Consider the following 20,094-nt stretch of genomic DNA (forward strand, 5'->3'; position numbering starts at 1 on the left):
TTAATTGGCACTTATCTTAATGAGATCCTTTTTACTATAGGAAAAGAAAAGCTTTATAGTGTAGAGTTTGAACATACAGTGCAGGTTGTTGTAGACAGCAATGCACAAATGGGTTGTGATGGTTCAGAATGAAAACAGGATGTTGTGTTTCAGTTAGTTTCTTTTTTGTGCAATTAAAGGGTTTTGAATTAAGGGCTTTGAAGGTACTAAGTCAGTGCCTTCATCCTATGAGCAATGGGAAATTAACCCCATCCAAAGTAATGAAAAGGAGCATTGACTCTGAAAGCAAAAAGCATGGCAAGAATGCCTCAGGAGATTAAAGTTTAATTATACAATATCTGGGACAATCAGTAATAATGTTGACTTATATCTGGACAGCTCAAATAGGGAGTGCCCTTGTTGAATATGTGGATTTTTAATGTCCTTTAAATTTGAAACTATCTTGCCTAGTTGTAACATTTTATCTGAGAAAGTAATGCAAAAACTATCAAAAAGTAGTAAAAATAAGTCTTTGCCAACATTGTTCTTAGAAAATTTTAACTGCAAATCCTTATATAATTCACTACGGTACAGCAAGCTATAACCAAACCAGCCCATTGTTACCACTTAACATACACATAGCCCACCTGTACAAATAATTATATTTATTCACTTTTTAGTTAATATACAAAATTCATTAAACTTTCTGTGGTCTCCCTCATGTGGCATAGTAAGTTTAGATACAGTTCTACACTTGAGGCCTTCCCATCCTCAAAACAACAAAAAATCAAGCAAAAACAGGAATTACAAATAAAACTGGAATGTTCTCTGAACAAAATTCTTCCTTACTAACTTGATCTTATCTAGAGAAAGGGACAATTATATATATCATAACTAATTTAACAAAATGTGTTGATTTTTTCAAGTAAAAGATGCAGCTTTTTGGTTGTGTGGATTTTAAGAGAGATCCATGGGTAGTTTGGGTCCAAGATTTAAGCTTTATAAGAAAAGATTTTACAAATGCATTTAATTGAATTTCTATTCTTCCTCCCTTAATTTAAGTGTAAATAGTCTATTATTTTACTTATCAGCCAAACACTATAGCACAGTCTTAAAGCAACTGTGAAATGTGAAGTGAAATGACCTCTACTTACCACGCTGGCTTTTTTATAAAGCATAATAAGCAAACAAGCATCAGATGCAAGGAAAAATGCTTTTATAAATAATTAATTTTTACACAAAGTCAGTTTTTAATATATGTCAGTTTTTTACCTTAATACTGTCCCTTCAAATAACATTATTAACGTAATTTTAATGTAGCTTATCATGAGTTCACCATAAAGGTTTATTTATGTTTTATATTTTGGTGTCATGAGAAAAAAAAAAGCGGGATGAAAGGCTTTTAAGTGTTATAGAGAGACGTTTTACATAGAGAAGTTTTAAGACCAGGGACGCTTAGCATTTATATAGTTTTTGGATTCATACATTGGGGTGGGAACTGGATGACTTGCAAATTATTTCTAGGGCACAAAGTCAGGTGGTCTTAGGGAAGCATAAAACCTCAAAACATTTAGCTGATTCTAGAAATCTGATTGGCTATTGCATGTCCTGAATTGAGAACAGGGAAGGAAATTTTACAAAAATAGGTTCTCACTTGCAATTTTTGCTTTGGTTGAAACTCCTATAAAAACAGCTTCATTATGGTGTATCTTCCTCTATTATAAAAAGTACAAAGTGTGTATACGCATGTGTGTACACACATTATACATATACACATATGCACGCACAAGCGTGCACACGTACACATGCATGAAAACAGATGTTGAGCTTGGATTTCATTTGCCAAATGTCAGCTCAATGAGAGAGAGAGAGAGAGAGAGAGAGAGAGAGTGTGTGTGTGTGTGTGTGTGTGTGTGTGTGTAAAGCTGAAGTACTAGTAACCCAAACTATACAATGAAAACAATGGAAAAAGCTTTAATTACAGTAATGCTAGCTAACCCCCTCTGGTCCCCAAATTTCAGATGAGAATTCCAGCAGAACAGAATAATAAGCATAATTTAAGGGAAACAATATTGTTTGGTATTTTAGATATTCTATTTGCTCATCAGGATGATATCATTAACATCCGTCTCTTCCTTTTCTTCTAATGAATTGACTCACATTTGCTAGATAACAAGCAAAAATTTATCATCTTATGACATACAGATCATTTTAATTCCTTTGGTTTTTCATTTTAGTCTACTAGTGAGCACTGGACAGGTCTCACAGACTTTGTGCCAAGAAGATGAGGTCTTTCACTCCCTTGAGTTCCTGCAGTGGATTTGATCATAATTTTTTTTTTTAATAAAGCAATAACTTATAGGGTAAAAGAATTCAAAGACCTTAGATTATTTTGGACCCGATGATCTTAAAGGTCCCTTCAAGCCCCTAACAATCTATGAATGAATCTATTCTGCCCATTTTCCACCATAAGACAGTTCTCTTCAATATGTAATCCTGGGGTTTGCTCAGTCTGGCTTCAAAAGCCCAAGTGATCTCTCTGCTAATACAGCTGTATGGCAGAAGACAGCTTACAATCATCATTTCTTGACATTCAGCCCCCAAATTATATTTTTTTAGTTTTATGTATTAGTCATCATTATATTATTAAATGATGTATATACCAAATAATGCCTACACTTAGTGTTGCCTAAATTATCTGTAAACTGTTTTGCCTCCCTCCTTCTATTTGTCAGTTAGCCAAGCTTTTAAACTTTCCCATAAATCAATGTGTCCAAGTCCTCTGACAGTTTTTGCTGCTTTGCTCTAGACTCCTTCCAGTTTATCAATACCTTTGGTAATGTAATGATCAGTGCCAAGTACTATATCTTTGGAGCAGCTTAGTAAATCATTCTGGCCATGCCAGGGAATATAGCTCTTGGGCATATGCTCAAAAGGACCATTGTTTCAAAAGGACAGTTAGAGGTTTCAAGCACGGTGCTGCTACAACTGGTGAAGGGTATTGTAATAGAGCGCCCTGGGCTCTCTGTTCCTTTACGAAGAAAACCAGCCCAGCCAGGGAGCTCTGCAGGCTAGGCAGGGGGCAGCAGCTCCCAGTTGCCAGCAGCAAGGCTAATGAGACAATTATCAGTCAGCCCAAGCAGTCACCTGATCACATGCAGGCAGGGACCTGGGTACATATAAGCTCAAGGCTAGGGCTGACAGAGAGGTCTCTCCCTGGCTGCCACAGGGGAAGGAGCTCCTGTGTAGGGAAGCCACCCAGGGATGATGGGCTGACCATTTGCTGCCTGTAGGAGCTCATAAGGAGCCTATGCTGGGAGGTCCCTCTCTTAAAGGGACTTGGGGCTGCTACTTTTTTGTTTATGTTACAGCCAAGGGGCTTATGATTTATATTACCATCAAGGTGTGGCAGATGAGACAGGTGAGGCAGGTGCCCTAGGGGCAAAGCAAGGCATGGTTTTGGAGCCACCAGGGTACATGATGGCCCGAGGACCCCAATATGTTTCAGGTATAAACCAGGTTCTTAAACCATATGGAATTACAGTTCAATGTTAGGCAAGGTTGCATCAATCTTTGCATACAATTCAAGGGGCAGCTACATCTGCATAATTCCTTACTGACATGCGAAAGCCTGGCAGGGAGAAAGACAACAGGTACCTTTTCTTCTTGTTGTCTACCTCTTGCGTCCCATTGCCTGGATAAAGAAGAGTGAAAATTCCATCCTTAATAATAAGCTGATTACTTTATTTGAAAAGGAAGAACCAAATTGTCCTGCAACTTCAATTCCCTGTTACTTAGGACCTCCTGCAGGGAGGCACTATGGCCCATGTATGCAGACCATCTCTAGTGAAAACCCCTAAGCTGTACCCTCCAGTGGCAGTACAGCTTGCTGTAGATGGTTTGCTGAATATTAGGCCCTGGAATTGAACTACTTCTTAGGCCCTCACTTCCATAGGAAGCTCAGAACTCATGCGCTCCAGGCAACAAAACATAGGAAGTCTACCAGTGGCAATCCCTCCACTTCTGTTCCTGGATTCTGGCTCTTCCATACGCAACTTCCTGTCACTATTTTCTGCAGAGTCCATCTGCTATTACTTGCCTTTCCTTCTGTGTATAACAGAGGCCATGAGGATCAAAGACACAGAGACAGGAAGTGGTAGCTCATGTGACTTGGGCTAAGAGTGACCAATCCTTGGAGTTTAATCTAAATGCAATGTAGCGATACCCTAAAAATCTGTTTTCTTTGCCTCTTCTTGATAGCAGCATGCAAAGATACCAGACCCTTTCCATTTTGCAGACTGGATCTAGAGCTGGGTGAATACTACAATGAAGTCTTTGCAAATATGAGTTTGAATAAAATTCAAACAGCTGGTTCTGAAAGGCTTTGTTTTCCCTTCATTTAATTTACATGAACTGCATAGGAACAGACTTTTATTTACAAGGTTTGTGAAAATAGCAGTTGTCACAAATACTCATGCATTCATAGCTTTATGTTAGATTATCATAGTTTCCAAGGCATTCATAAAACTTCTTTGTGGCTGTGGAGTCATCCAGTGAGTGAACAAGAGCAATACTATGCAACTTAGGTGACCAATCAGACAACATAATCTATGAATGAATATTGAATATTCATGAATAGTGAATAACCAAAGCAATACAGGTGGTCAACAGTTCATCTGGGCTAGGGACAGACATTCAAAAAGCCTGAGCCTGAATTGATTCAATCTTTGCAGGTTAGTTTAACCTGGCTAGGTTGAACCAATCTGCAAGTGCACAGACATTCCCTCTGGACTGAGGAAATGCAGGCATATGCCTCCAGTGTCTTAGGTTAGAAACCAGAAGGCACTACAGCAGCCCTCCCTCCCTTTCCTTCCACAGCACTGAGGGGGCCATGGCCAGGCCCAGCAGAACGCCCTGATTAGGGAGGGGTTTAAATCCCACCCTGCCTGCACAGTCCCAGGCTTTTCCCCACTCACTGCTCAAGGGGACAGAGTGTTGCCAGCCCCCAGCCAGCACTTTGAGGCAAAGGAGGGAGGGAGGACTACACGTGTGCAGTGCATGCATCTGTTGATGTTAGTAAGCTTTTCAATCTTCCTCTCCCTGCTTCTTGATTCTGTCTGCAAACCTGACAGGGGAGTGAGCCAGCAGGAAGCTGATAACAGAGCATTTAGCAGTCCATCAAAAAAACAAAAGCCTCTCTCATTAGTTCAAGCTCTTCTTAAACAACTTCTTCCAAGGAAGGAACAGAGGGACATTACCAGCTAACCTGTTGATTACCTCCAAAAAGCTCTAAGTGGACACTGTCCTGTCTGCGTTTGTTCTGTCCCAGTGAAATTGGAGACACACATACACAGACACCTTGCAGCATTAGCTAGCATACCACATGCCAGCTAGGGTCCATGCCGTGGGAGATGGGAAGGAGGGAGGGGGGAATCCCTGCTTGAGCAGCAAGCAGTGGGGGGAGGGGAGCAGGGGTTCTACTAGGGAGCAGAGGGGTGGGGCCATCCCTGTTCTCTGGAGTAGAGAGCACAGCCCAGGGATGCAAACCCGAGGATGCAAAGCATATGGGATGCTGGGGGACTCTGGCTTAACTTAAACCAGAAAGGGGTCTGGGAGAGACATTGCATAAACAGGTTTGACCCAAATCAGATAAATCTGATACTATATTCAACCCAGTTTATCATAAACCAGTTTCAGCCATTTTGAAATTGCTTTATATCCATGAAACGTATGTTCTATTATAGATATAAACCAGTTTCTGATCACTTAAACCAGTTTATGTGTAATGTCTGCCTGAAGCCCCTACCCCTGCAGACCAAAATTCCTTTCTATAAACTATCATAGCAATCATGGCCTGTTTATTACTAATTTGAGCAATGAAAAAGGGACATATGAATCAATACCTGTGAAAAACTGATCAATCAACCCATGGCTGTCAGAATACCTTTTTCTTTGTCAATTATGGAAAGCAGCATTAATTTAATTTCATGCACAATGAGTATCACATGGAGATGAAGAAGAGAAACATAAAAGGGCTGGAAAAGGAGGCAAAAGCAGCAAAACTAAACAAAAGGCATTGTACAAATAGAATAAATCTGACATCCACCACACAGATAAGCTATACAGGTGCCAACCTTGTCAAGATTACAGTGATAGTTCTTGTTCTGAACAAGGGTGAGCTCTTTTAAAACAATGTGTCCAGCACTACTAGGGATATAGTAAATATGCTTTCTCTTAGTATAAGGCAGACTGCCTTCAATTTCAACTCATTTCAGCTGCTGTCAAGTTTCCTCTTGTGTTTCAGATTCCCATATCTCTTTTCTCATAGTTTTGTTAAGGTATTACTGCAAAAACAGAATTCAGTTCCATGAATAAAATACGTTTTTGTAAGAGCCTCATCAAGAATTCAGTACTGTACAACCACCACTTGTATTTAGTAACTTTCCCTGTAGGTAAAATTTTTCAGTGGCATGACAGGTTATCTTTATATGCTAACTGGCACTTGTGTCCCCTCACTCAAGAGGTGATTGAGAGAGCAAATGAAAAAGGGATGTCTAGTAAGCATGAGCCTGGCTAAAAGCAGAATCAGTCTGAATTGGTTCTTGGTCTCTTAAACCAAGAGACATGCCTTCCTTCTTTCCTGTTATATCCGGGGGCAGTGCCATAAAGTATTATTAAATGATGGGCTCTGCTCCCTTACTCCCATATCATGCATGCCACCCCTAAAATAAGGCACTTCTTTTTCTGTGCCTCTCTCAAGTGTGTTTATTGGTTCATATTCAGCACCACTCTTTGGCTGCAACCTCCCTTACTTTCATTTACAGGGTTGGGCATGCGTTGTACGGGGCATATTTAATAGTGCTTGCTCTGGTGGGGCAAGCATACCCATACAATTAGTTTCTATATGATTCATCAATTTTCAGAGTTCATGCTGCTAAAACTGAGAACAATTTGTTTCTGTAGTGGAAGAAGGAACACCTTTCCATTTTGTCAGTCAAATATTTCTTTAATGACTCGTGGGGATGTATTTTTGGATTCTACTTTTGCTTTCATGCAGCAAAGCATGCCCGCTAACACAGCAAATCTACTACAAACAAACATGAACTTCCATAGGTCACACATTTATGAATAACATCTAAATGATGTAACTTCTCAAGAGTCCCATTTCAACTTCAAAAGCTTTTAGCAAGCAGGAGTCATTATGAGCCACAAAGATGAAATTACTAATACTTTACATGACAAAACAACCACATGCATCAAGAGATACTAACACTTCTATTTCAGTTACTGTTATCACTAAGGACAGTTTGGTGATTGCAATGCTACAAACAAACTTGCCCTCTCTGATTTACATTATACTTAGAGAAGGCTGCGATGAGAATGTTTTGTTTCTACACACATACATACATATGTACACTACTCTCCTCAGTCCATCCCTAAATTACATGTGTATATTGAGGCAGATATTTTCAATTAATAAGAGCTACGATACATTTAAAATTTTTAGGCATCCATAATTAATTCTTGAAAATTACACTGCAAATCACTCCATTATCATATACCAGCATTTGGAGCCTATATTCCGTAGCTTAAGATGAGCTATAGACTTGAATATATTCTATTTGGTAATCATTGCTCCCAGTCATAGCCCAATACTGGGCCGGTACTTTTGCATTCTGTTAAATATTTATAGAAAAACAAGTCAAACAACTTTCTTTCTGCAGAGAAAAAGAAAAATGTAATTCACTGCCATTAAGATTCAAAGACTCAGGGTGCCAGTGTTCTTATTTTCACACAAACAAACAAGTTACTTTTTACAGGACTACATATGAAAGCACAGCCAGAAACAGACTAAATTTATGCACTCAAGGTCACATTACCATTTGTTATAAAAGAGCGCTCATAAGACTATTTAAGACTATATTACTATTTTTTGAGTAATATATTAAAATAGATCATTACAACCAAACAAAGAACCACATAGCTAAAATTATTTTTGTTTGAATTTTTGCTGACATACATCACTGAAACATATAAACTGCAATCAGAAGTCACTTTATGAACATATGACAGTAGACAAAGAAGGTTTCACCCACCTGGGATCTTTCTGAATGCTATCAATGGAAGGTGACCTAGCCAAGGTCCCCTCAGGTGGGATGGCTGGCCCAGATTTGCTGTATGGTGATTCAACAGAAGGACAATACTGCAGCTGTCGGTAGGGATCTGCGTAATTGGAGGCTGGGCCTGCAGCATAGCTGGCCCTCTGGAAGGTCGATGTTGCGTTCTGAGTGCCGTGCTGACTGCCTGTGCGCTGTAAGGGTACGGAGTCGACACCAGGGGAAGATGGGGCTACGACAGGAAAGTAGGGACAAAGTAAAAAATTGAGGACCTGTTCACAGAAATGGTTAACCAGGTCTAGGCAGAGGAAAAAAATACACACATATAAACAGGGGTTCAAAAAAATGAGAAAAAACAAGAACAACATTGTCATATTGAACACAGCAAGGTAAAAAACTATCAAGTGAAATTCTAAATAATATGCTACTTGGGACTGAAGGATGTTTAAAGTCCATTGAGTTAGGTAGGAAATGTTTTTTGCTCTACTGCTTTGAGTTGTTTACATCATATTTGAGAATGTGTTAACCTGAAATTAAAAACATACAAGCATGTAAAGTACAGATATTTTGTTATGCATCATGCAAAGATGACAGGAGTAGTTATAGTAAAGTTTAACATCATGAAGGGCCTAGTTCTGAAACCCTTACAGAGGTGGGATGCAACTCCCACTGGAGAGATGCAGAAACAAGCACTACTGGTCTAGTTTGAGAATGATGACTCTCCCCTCTCTCATGGCTGAGAATTATACAGAGGTCTGTCATACCATTTTTGTGATTCCAGTTTTAGTAAAACACATACAAGCATAGTATTGATATTGAAAGGGTTAAATTATACACATTGCAATAAAAGTTTTTCTTCATTTTGCTGTAAAGAAACCCCACTTGTCTGCTACTTCGCCCTAAAGAAAACGCCACCATGTGCAATTCTTGCTATCGGCCTACAGTGATAATGAAGTACACTTGTCAAGATTATTATATTAACGCTTTGGAGAGACTCAATAGATTTAAAGTGACTTAGTGCTTTAGCTCCTTAAAAGTCTTATTAGTCTGCTTCATAGTCCATTATCTTTTTATTACACCAATATAGCAGACCAGACTTTAAGTACAGCATTGTGCATCAAGTTTATTATCAGAATGCAGTAATTTGGAGCCCAAGACCTACTGTTTTGATTGTATCGATCAGATTCTTGTTGTATAACTACAGAATCAGTCCCTATGTGACCTTTTAGCCTTCATGCTAATACAAAAAAAAAAACTAGTTTCCTTTACAAAAGCCTCTCAACAATGTAAAAGGTACATCAAAGGCCTACTCCTACTCCCATAGGAACAGGGATCAGTGTGTCCTGGTTCAAGATTATTTGTCTACATCAAAATCACAGGCCTATAAGGCAAACCTGCACCCTTAAGTTACAGCTTGCCATTAAGTATTTTCCTTAAAATACACCTCTCACGTTAGACTGTTTATGCCACCCTACCCTAAGGAGCCTCAGGGCAGCTTACAGCAAACAAACAAACAAACAAAAACAGATAAATTATAAAGACAAAGAAAAATACTAAAATAAAATTATATCTAATAGAACAAACTTCCCAGACAATGCTTCAAAATGTGACCTCACCTGTTGAAGGGTTGTCAAAATAAAGAAGACTTACAATGCTGCCAGAGGATGTCCATTCTTGGGTACTGATGGACCACAGGTGGGGAGGAAAGGGGAGGGGTGGAGTGCCAGAGCTCAGAGCTGAAAAGTGACTACTGAGAACAACCTCCCACATGTTTTCACTGAACAAAATTGGTGCAGATATGGTAATTCCAGGAGGTTGCTTTTGCCTGATCTTAAGTGAAGCAGCCTTATCACAATGGTGCATAAAGGAGAAGATAGTTCCTTAGGCCATATCATTTAGGACTGTATAGGTCAAAATCAGTACCTTAAATGGTGCCCAAAAAGCTACTGGAAGCCAGTGCAGGCTTTGGGGCATTGTGATGTGCTCCTAGCGACCCATCCCCATTAGAAGATGAACCACTGTGTTCTGTACCAGCTGCACCTTCCTGATAGCCCTCAGATGAACATAGAGCACAGTGGAGCACCTTAGCCTCAAGGTTAGAAAAGCATGGAGGGCAGATCCAAGTCTGAAAGAAAGGGTTGCAGCCTTCTCACCAGATGTAGATGGTAAAAAGTGCTCCTAGCCACTGCCACAATCTGAGAATTCAGGTGCAGCAAGGGAACCAGAAACACCCCAAGCCTAAAAATCTGAGTGACATGGGGAAGTTAAACTCTTCAGGTGTCCCAGTCACTATCTGCAAGTCATCACATCTGGCCACAACCATCACCTCTGTCTTGTCTGGGTACAGATTCAAGTAGTTTACCTACATCTAATCCCCAATGGTAACCAGACGCTCGATACAGACCAAGACTTCAGGTGTTGGATTGATGAAAAACAGAGACAGAGTTAGGTATCATCAGCATACTGATGGCAACGCACTACAAATCTCTGCACAATTTTGCTATATGTTAAACAGGAGGAGTGATAAGATAAAATCCTGGGTGACCCCACAGGGAAGGTTCCAAAGGGGTGATGATCACTCACCCATTATCACCCTCTAGGACTTCCCTGCTAGGAAAGAGCAGAACCAATGAAGACCAGTTCCACAAATACCCAGATCATGTAAATATGTTATCAACACCTCATGGTCAACTGAACCAAAAGCTGCTAAAAATCTAATAAAATCAAAAGCATGAAGTTTATCTCATTGATCTCCAGGAGAATATCATTAACCAAGACCACAAATGCCACCTGTGTAGTATGGCCAGGACAGAAACAAGAGTGACAAGGTCCAGGAATCCAATAGCATCCAAATGCGCCTGGAGCTGTTAGAAGACTACCCAGTCAATGGCCTACCCCAAGAAAAGGAAGGTGGAAACAGAGATAGATGGCTGGGGAGTCATCATCAAGAGATTATTTTTTGAGTGGGGGCTGGAGAAGTTCAGACTTAATAATGTCCAGCACCCTGCCCTCCTAAGAAGGGGAAGATGCCAAGCCACAAGTCAACTGCAATAGCCTATGTCTCCTCAGCTGACTTCTGAAAGCCAGGACAGGCATGGGTCCAATTCATAACTGACTAACTGAATCCCTTTGAGCACATTCTCTGTATCAGTAGGTAACAACAACTGAAATGGATCCATACAAACCAAACAAAACCCAGCTTTTCTAACCATGAAGTCTGACCCTGCAGCAAGACTTGCAGTCCCCAAGGCACTCTGGATATGAATGACTTTGTCTACAAAGCAGGGGTCAAACTCATCAGAGAAACCTGTAGGTCCTCAGTTTCTGGTGAAGTCAACCCAAATCAACCAGGCCACTCACCACCCAGAACAGTTCTGCCACAGGACACTTTGCAACCTTTTAAAAGGATATTGGGATGAACTGGTTGGCTCCAGCATGAGCCGGGATCCACCCGCATGTTAACTGATTACCCTCCTACTTAACAGGTTTCAAATCCCCTTTATACCAGGGGTAGCCATGCCTTCACAGCAGTGAGAGCAGACACCATCAGTGTACTATTCTACAGTTTGACCAGGCCATCAAACAGAGTAGCCATCAAGGTCAGTGGGAACATCCCCCAGAGAGTTTTGGAATCCTACCAGCTCCATGAATCTCCACAGGTGGACTGACTTAACTAGCTGAGTACCCCAATGGGGGCATTGAGAGGCAAGACAACCCAGATGCATTAATACTGTTTTATTTCTTTTTGGCTCTATATTAGGATGGGTAGCAAGGAAGAAGGGACAGACTATTAAAGGCTTTATTTTGAAGTATATATTGAAAGCTGAAATATATAAGACTTAAAATTTTGTTCAGTTATTGTCTCCTTGGGCCAATTTAAATTCTAGTACAGTATTTGGCACAGATCAACTATTTTTCTACATAGAGTATTGTAGTATATTTCTGTCTTGTATTTGTTTTGTCTTGTAGTTTTCCTTTTCATGACTACGAAGAATTAGTATAACTGGAATTTAAGTCATTAGGATAATAGCTATGATGATATAATATTGCAAATGTGGAAGTTAACAAACACAAAAACTGCAACAGGATTATGTTAGTTAACATGTAAGCAAGTATATATAAATCTTTCTTTTACATAGGGTTTCATGTGATGATGTATATTTGCTGAGTGACTAATGAAAATATATGTATTAAAATATACTTTTGTTTCAAAGGGAGGCAAATAATAATGCAGTAACTATATCAGAGTAACAACACACATACCACACAAAATCCAAACAAAATCCCTGCATCCTCAGCAGCATTAGACTGTATTATATTAGAAATATAATGGGGGAAAAAGGATAATTAACAGAGAATCAAAATGTTGTGTCACAGAGAAAAGCAGCTGAAAAAGGAGAAGTTAGGAAAAAATACTGAAAATGTTTCAAGTTGAAATGAAAGGAAAAAAGGAAATGCATGCAGCATTAAAATCCTGCTATTTAGGCATTAGAAAATGACATTGCAGCATGCTGCTACCTTTTGATCGGTCATTGAAACCTAGAGAGCTGCAAAAAGCTCTAAATAGTAGCATCACTAAAAGGAAGTCCTGTTTGCCACACAGAAAATGTTTTGGTATAAAACCCTGTGCATTTTATCTTCTTTCCTAGCAACACAATTCAATGACACTTTTTAAATTCTTTGAAACTAACTGCTTCCATCTTTTTTCACTTTTTGTAATGCATCAGGAGGGTATCTGTATAAGCTGAAGAGACTTGTCACACTCCTAACTCCTACAAACCTTTTGAGTCATTCTGATTCATTCTCCTAATTATGTCTCTCTAACAGACTTACTTCCTTTTTAGCTTTATCGCAATGCACACAGACCTGTGGTAGGTACACTAAGAAAGAATAAGACAAATAAATGACTCGATAAAGAATATGCAAAATAATATATGCTTGGCCAATGCCAGCTGAATTTTAATTTAAAATAACTTGAAAAAACCCCCCCAACAACAGGTAGTAGTATATGATTTAACTAGAATGTGAAACTTTTATATAAATTGTGAAAGAACCCATGTTTGGAGGGTGCTCCTATGAAAGTAATTGATGTAAAGCTGAAACAGAGCTCTTTTCTCTCAAGACACATTACCATTGATAATTAAACTCTTTCAATGGAAAGAACTATTGTTTGTTATGTGGCTGTTAATTTAAAACATATTCAGTTTCTGAATAGTTATGATTTTTCTGCTAAGCTCTTAAAGCAGAAGTGACATAAAAATAATGTCTATAAAGCTCAGAAAGAAAAAGAAACAATGACCATTTTTGACTTGCCATCTTTTCAACTACAATAGGATTTCAGTTCATAAGTAAGGAACAGCAGATGCATGTTCAGCTAGACGCATACGAAACAACAGCTTCAGCAAGTGTTTGGGTAAACTTCTGCTTGGCTTTAAATTAAGGGTTCACGCTCCTGGAAACTGGGTTTTGAATTCTGGATTTGAATGTCCACCCCTTCCACAAATGAGCAGGTGACATCACAGTTACAGCAGGAAAGACAAATGGTCCTATGGCTGCTCAAAATTGGGCTTGTGCCACACTTTGCCTGCCAGTGAGGACAGCACTGTAGGTTTGCTTGAGTTGTCACAAAACCTGAGAAGGTAAACAATTAAAACTAAACTTTATCATTTGGGGGAAGCGGGGGGTGGGGTGGGGGGCATGGAATTCCATTAGGGCTAGGGACAGACATTCAAAAACCCTGAGCCTGAATGGATTCAATCTTTGCAGGTTAGTCTAATTTAACTGAACTGAGGAGTGGGGGCATAGCCAGGCCCTGGCTGGCCCGCTCCAGGTGCTCCCTGACAGCCAGAATTCCCAGCACCCAGGGTTTCCTGGCACCAGAGGGGAACTCTTCCCCATCCTCCTTCTCCCCCACCGTAGCAGGGCCAGGAGGGAGGCCCTGTTTGATGCAGGGGGGGACTCTTCTCCCTCTTCCTCCCCCACCGTGATGGGGTGGGGAGGGGGGGCTCTGTGAGGCTGCCTGGCCCCAGAGAAGGACTCTTTCCCCTGCTTCTCCCCCACTGCTGCAGGGTGGGGAGGGGAGGCTCTATAGGATGCTGTCCAGCCCCAGAGGGGGACTCTTCTTCCCGCTCCTCCCCACAGCAGGGCAGGGGGAAGCTCTGTTCCATGCTGGGGGGAGCTACTTCCCCCTCCTTCTTCTCCTTCCCCCAGAGGGGCAGTGGGAGCACAGAGCTCAGCTGGGCTGGGTGTGGGGGTATAGGGACCCCATGGTGTGCAGCCCCTGCTGCCTGGCAGCAGCAGCAGGCAGGGACGTCAGGGTGCTCATGCCTCATGCAGGCATGGCTCCGGCCAGCACTGCACGAGGGAGGGAACAGAGCTTGACTTATCCCTGAGACTCTGCTCCTCATGCCTGTAGGTCCAGCCCTGGCAGCAGGGAAAGCCCTGCACAGGAGCCTGCTGTCTCCCCTGCTGCCAGTTGCACAGTACCTGCACTCTGCCTCTTGCTTCCCCACAGAATCCAGCACAGGCCTTCCCCTCTGTGAGTGCAAAGCTGCAGGTGTGCAGCGTGGAGCCCCAGGGATAGTGGCATCCAGCGCTGCACTGGGCGTGAGGAGTGCAGCCCCATGCAGTCTGTCTGGCTGCTTCTATCCACGGGGCTCCACACTGTGCACCTGCAGCTCTGCACTCACAGGGGGGAACTAGTGGGCAGGGCTCCCTCCATTCCCAGCAGAGTGTGGGGACTGCACAGATGGCAGCAGGGGAGACATCCAGCTCCAGTGCAGGGCTTCCATCGCTGCCAGGGCTGGAGCTACAGATGTGGGGAGCAGAGCATTGGGGATAAAGCAAGCTCCACTCCCTGCTCCACACAGTGCTGGCTGGAGCCAGACCTGCATCAGGCATGAGCACCCTGATGCCCCCACCTGCTGCTGCTGCCAGGCAGCAGGGGCTGCATGCCATTAGGGGAGTATGTGGGGGTCCCTAAACCCCCCACCCTCCCTCACACCCTGCACACACACCCTGCCCGGCTGAGCTCCACGCTCCCACTGTCCCTCTGCGGGGAGGAGGAGGAGGACTGGGAAGACTTCTCCCCAGCATGGAATAGAGCCTCCCCCTGTCCCGGTGCTGGACCTCCCTCTGCCCTACCCCAGCCCTGGGGTGGTGCAGGGGGGAAGAAGGGGAGGAAGAGGAAGAGTCCCTATCCAGTGCCTTACAGAGTCTGGGGAAGAGTCTGCCCCAGCACAGAACAGAGCCCCTCTCCTAACCCTGTGGGACAACCTACCCAGCATGGCCCCATTAAGGTGAAGGGGGCAGAGAGAAGAAGGGTTTAATCCCTCTATCTGTCCTTTCCCTGCAGCTGGGCTCGGGCTTAACATTTTTAATTGTGCGTGGCTGTGCATGTGCGCAGCTTAGAGGGAACCTTGGTTGGGATGTTGGCGGTATCTGGTTTATCTTAAACCAGCAAGGGGCCTGGGACAGACATTGCATAAAGTGGTTTGAGCCAAATCAGTTAAGTCTGATAATACAGTCCAGCAGGTTTATCTCAAACTGATTTTGGCCAGTTTGAAACTGGTTTACATGCACTGAATGACTGTTCTGTTACAGGTTTAAGCCAATTTCTGATCACTTAAACTGGTTTATGTGTAATGTCTGTCCTTAAAGTAGGAGTGTGTGTATGTGGCTGTGAGCATGGCACAAATGTGGAGATTTAAAGATCACTGCAGTCAAACTTTTCAAAGGACTTGCACTGAAGTTTGGTGGGTAAAGGTATTAAGTAAACATATACTTAACCCTGAAGCTTTGTTTGCTCTCTTGTTCAGACTGTCAGGAATCTTTTAGTGCAAAGGGGTCCTCCAAAGGCACACAGCCAGAGCTGCCACAATGGACAATCTGTGTGGTGTTATTACTGTATCTATCAGGTGGGCTGTTGTTCAGGGTTTAACTTGCACTGATGCTAGAGGAATGTATCTACCAGATGCTCTGAGCAGCAGAAACTAACTATAACAAATAACAGGGACCAATTAATTACAAGCTTTTGTTTTATATGCCTGGGTAATTTTAAATGGAGCTGCTTAATTGGAGTACACAGATGATATTTAAAGGGAAAAGTCTGCCATCCTGAGCTGAGTATATGGTTTTTGTCCTGGAATTTTTAAATGCGATTTTGAAGTCTACAAACCATGAACCAGGTTCTCAGGAAATTGGTCAAGCAATCACAAGGAAGGATCTTGTTTTGATTGCTGTTAAAATCCTATTTCTACTTGGGCCTTGTTCAATGCACAAAAAAGAAATCTACTTAGGGTTCACTAGGCAACCAGACCTCAATAAAATGTAAGATTGTTTTCTACTAAAGGAAAAAATTTGGCAAAGTTCTTGAGGACCTTCTAAGCACAGATCAAATTTTAGAAGATGTGACGCATGCCTTAGCAAACTGAGTGGACTTTATTTCTAGTACTCTTTTGGTCGTATGTGTGTGTTAATACAGGGAAAAAAAGAACACATCCTAATTCCTTTCTTCTCCTTGTTGCCCACAACCAAACCAGGCAGAGCAGTTCTTATGTTACACTGAAGATTCAGTTGTATTATGTGTGCCCTTCAACTTCAGGCTAAGATATCCACAGTGAGAACCTTGGAAACTGAAGTTCTACATTTTGCAAGCAAGCAGTTGTTTTCTAGTGTGGGGGATACAGATAAATGAAATAATGTTCAGCAATTTACTAAGACCACTGCTAGAGAATTTTATTTGGGTAATGTTCCCATAGTGGAAGGCGGAATTATTGCAAAGCCAGCTCAACTGAAAGGGAATTTTGCCCAAGCAAACAGTGCAGGATCAAGCTATCCTAAGGTCCAAATACACTGTTGCTGCATTTCTTCCAATTTAAATTATTACTCAGTCAATGGTACTGTTCAAATTATGGACAGTATCTTGAAACATTTTCTTTCATCTCACATTTTTATTTCACCATTTTGCTAATGTTTCAGCTTTTTCATAAAGGCAGATCAGATTACTTTGACCTTGCAATGTTTTTCAATTTCTTTTTCTTGAAGAATTATTTATAGAATATTATGCATGCAAAAAAGTATGCATTTACTAACTGCAGGTTAGTAGATATAGACTGCAGGTGGAAATTCAATTTTGTCTTACAAATTCTTATGAGCCAAACTGAAGAAAAATTGTTTCTCTTGTGTGGCACCTTTTCAACTGAAGGTACTTCCATATTGCTTCTAAGATTTCATAAAATGAAGCTGTAACAATGCTGGTAAGAGTCATTCTGTGGTAGCTAAGGTACAATAAGTAGAAAATAAGAAGACAGATTTTTTTTCTGATTTTTTCAGGCTAATGCCATCCTCTGCCTGTAATTAGCAAACTGCATTGATCAAATTTAAGGAATTTTATTTTCCCCATAACTGCCAATTAAAGTGTTAGCGTGAGCAATAGGTTTTTGGCAACTGTATTAATATAAAAATGTTTGCAACAGGATCATGAAGTTAGATATATTATAGCAACACTTAAAGCAGAAAATATGAATAATAAAAAGATAGCATCCTGTTAAATATGTATTTTAATATGTATGCAGCAAAATTCTTGCTTATGGGTTAACTATTTTATATGATCCTATCTCAAACAAAGGCGAATTTCCCAATAAAGTAGACAGCATTTCAGAGGAATGAATGACAAATCAACTTCAATTTACTGAAAAGAAACAATGCTAAATCTACCATTCAGCAAATTCTAATCAATTCATTATATAGTGTATTTAGGATTTTCTGTGGCGCACACATATTCTCTATTAAAACCAAATATCCACAAGAAATGTTGCACTTTAAAAACTTAAAGCTTAACTGAAAGAGAAGAAAGTGTAAATAATTAACTCAAGTTTCAAAACGCCACATTAAGATAGTCTGGGTTACAATATTCCATGAATTGTGAATATACACCATCTTTGAGGATAAAAAATAAAACAAAAAAGCAACCACCTCCTCCCATCCCCACCAATTATATAATCAAGATTTTCCTAAAGCCAGTTCAGGACAAAATGTAGCCTCAGCTGTTCCTATTTTCAGCTTCTTAAATTTTCCTTCTGGGTTTTTCTTAACTGATTAATTCTGTCTATATCTTGAATCTTCTAGTTCGTGATGTCTGCAATTGTAGACTTCTCAAGTTCCTGAATTTGAGAGCTGTTCTCAGCCCCACATCTTGATTGCTTTATTCTCTCTCTGTATTTTAATAAAGGGAACATTCAGCTGGTGAATGAGTGGCTAGATTGATAGTTTTCTTGGGTTTCTCTTTCACCTTCTCCTGTTTTCCTCTGCCTTTGATTGCATAGAAAAGATGCACAGTCCTGTATAATATATGCTTAAATGAACTAAGCGGTTAAACTGAAAGACGATGATCTAAAACCTATATTATTTTAGGTTCACAAAACAACATAAAAATATAGCATCACAAATATAGTCTGCTTCTTCTAGAGTTGAATTTTCTCCAAACCAGTGTTTTGAAGTATCACCTGCAGTTAAATTGATAGGTGAACCTTCTATTCATGTACTCTGTGCAGTGTATACATCTGTATCATGGATCTGAGATGCCTAGTGGGCTCTTTGTGCAGATAATGGGGTTGCACCCTCACCTGACTGGACGTTAAGTATTTCTGTCTACAAGTAGAGAATATGACCAAAGATCTTGTCTCTCAGAATGCTGGAGGCAAGTACTTTGTTTCTTTTGTTAGATATGTTAAAGTTTGTGAGTTCTGGCCAGCACTAGGCAACATGATTTTGCAGTGGTACAGCATTTTATTCCCTCTGTAATGAAAACATAAGAGAAACTTTACCTGACTGTAATGCATAAACATATGTCTCTCTTTACATTCTGGTTTTCCTTAATACAAAAGGTCAGACAGCTTTTATGCAATTTTAATTAACCTTCTGAATTTGTTTCTTCATTTGGAAGAAAGACTTCTTTTTTTAAGAGCCACATGAACAGAACAGCTCATTTTCTGAATAGGAGCCACACTGAAATCTTAAACTATAACAACATTTTCCTTCTATGAGCGTTAGCATTTTCCCACATAGGATCTTCAACAGATTTCTGATGCCCTCTGGACACACAGATATTGTCTGCAAGAGTACTGACTTGACTATTCCACTATTACTGCTTACAGCAACAAAGGTAAGAAAATGAGAAAAGGCACTCTGAAGCCTAAAACCTTGTCCAACAACCCTCACAACTACACTGTAGATCCAATAACAGATATCACCAAAAAATGTCCTTGCCTCTCATACATTTCCTGGACCACTGTGGCTACAATAACACCCCAGTCCTACTACAGTGGTAGAGTGATTTCTTGTTAAAACATGAGTGAATAAGAGATAAAGCCACTACAATTTGTGGGCTGTCTCTCCAAAACATTATTGTGGCTGAAAAATGGAGTCAAGTTTCTGAATGTCACAATGCCATGGGACTCTTTAGCCTGGAAAAGCGCAGGCTCAGGGGTGATCTGATGGCCACCTACAAGTTTATCAGGGGTGACCACCAGGATCTGGGGGAACCAGAGCGCCCCATGGGATGATGAGGTCGAACGGTCACAAACTCCTGCAAGACCGTTTCAGGCTGGACATAAGGAAGAATTTCTTTACTGTCCGAGCCCCCAAGGTCTGGAACAGTCTGCCAGCGGAGGTAGTTCAAGCACCTACATTGAACACCTTCAAGAGTAAATTGGATGCTTATCTTGCTGGGATCCTATGACCCCAGCTGACTTCCTGCCCTTTGGGCAGGGGGCTGGACTCGATCTCCCAAGGTCCCTTCCAGCCCTAATGTCTATGAAATCTATGAAAATCCTAAGTTTTATGATACTGCTCTAGATGGAGACTTAGTGTCTCCAACATTATTCAAGCATACAGTCCCAGTGAAGTCAAATGGGACAAGTCATAAATGTCTATTTGCATGAATAAAAGCTCTGGGAATGGAAACGAAGCAAACTCTTATTTTAGCCTAAAGTGTATC

The 20,094-nt window shown here is 41.0% G+C and overlaps 1 protein-coding gene across 4 annotated transcripts in view; it reads right to left on the reverse strand.

Annotated features, from left to right (window-relative positions):
- The window catches only part of CTNND2 (catenin delta 2), a 1,187,740-nt gene that overhangs the window by 414,167 nt on the left and 753,479 nt on the right, over nt 1-20,094 (reverse strand). For all 4 annotated transcript variants that reach the window (XM_090049706.1, XM_090049708.1, XM_090049707.1 and 1 more), the window contains one exon: nt 8,076-8,328. In XM_090049706.1, the coding sequence (XP_089905832.1) occupies nt 8,076-8,328 (253 nt within the window). The remainder of the gene's footprint in view (nt 1-8,075; nt 8,329-20,094) is intronic.

Source organism: Crocodylus siamensis, chromosome 5 (assembly GCF_052110815.1).
Source record: "Crocodylus siamensis isolate JL-2025a chromosome 5, ASM5211081v1, whole genome shotgun sequence".
Taxonomy (NCBI): domain Eukaryota; kingdom Metazoa; phylum Chordata; order Crocodylia; family Crocodylidae; genus Crocodylus; species Crocodylus siamensis.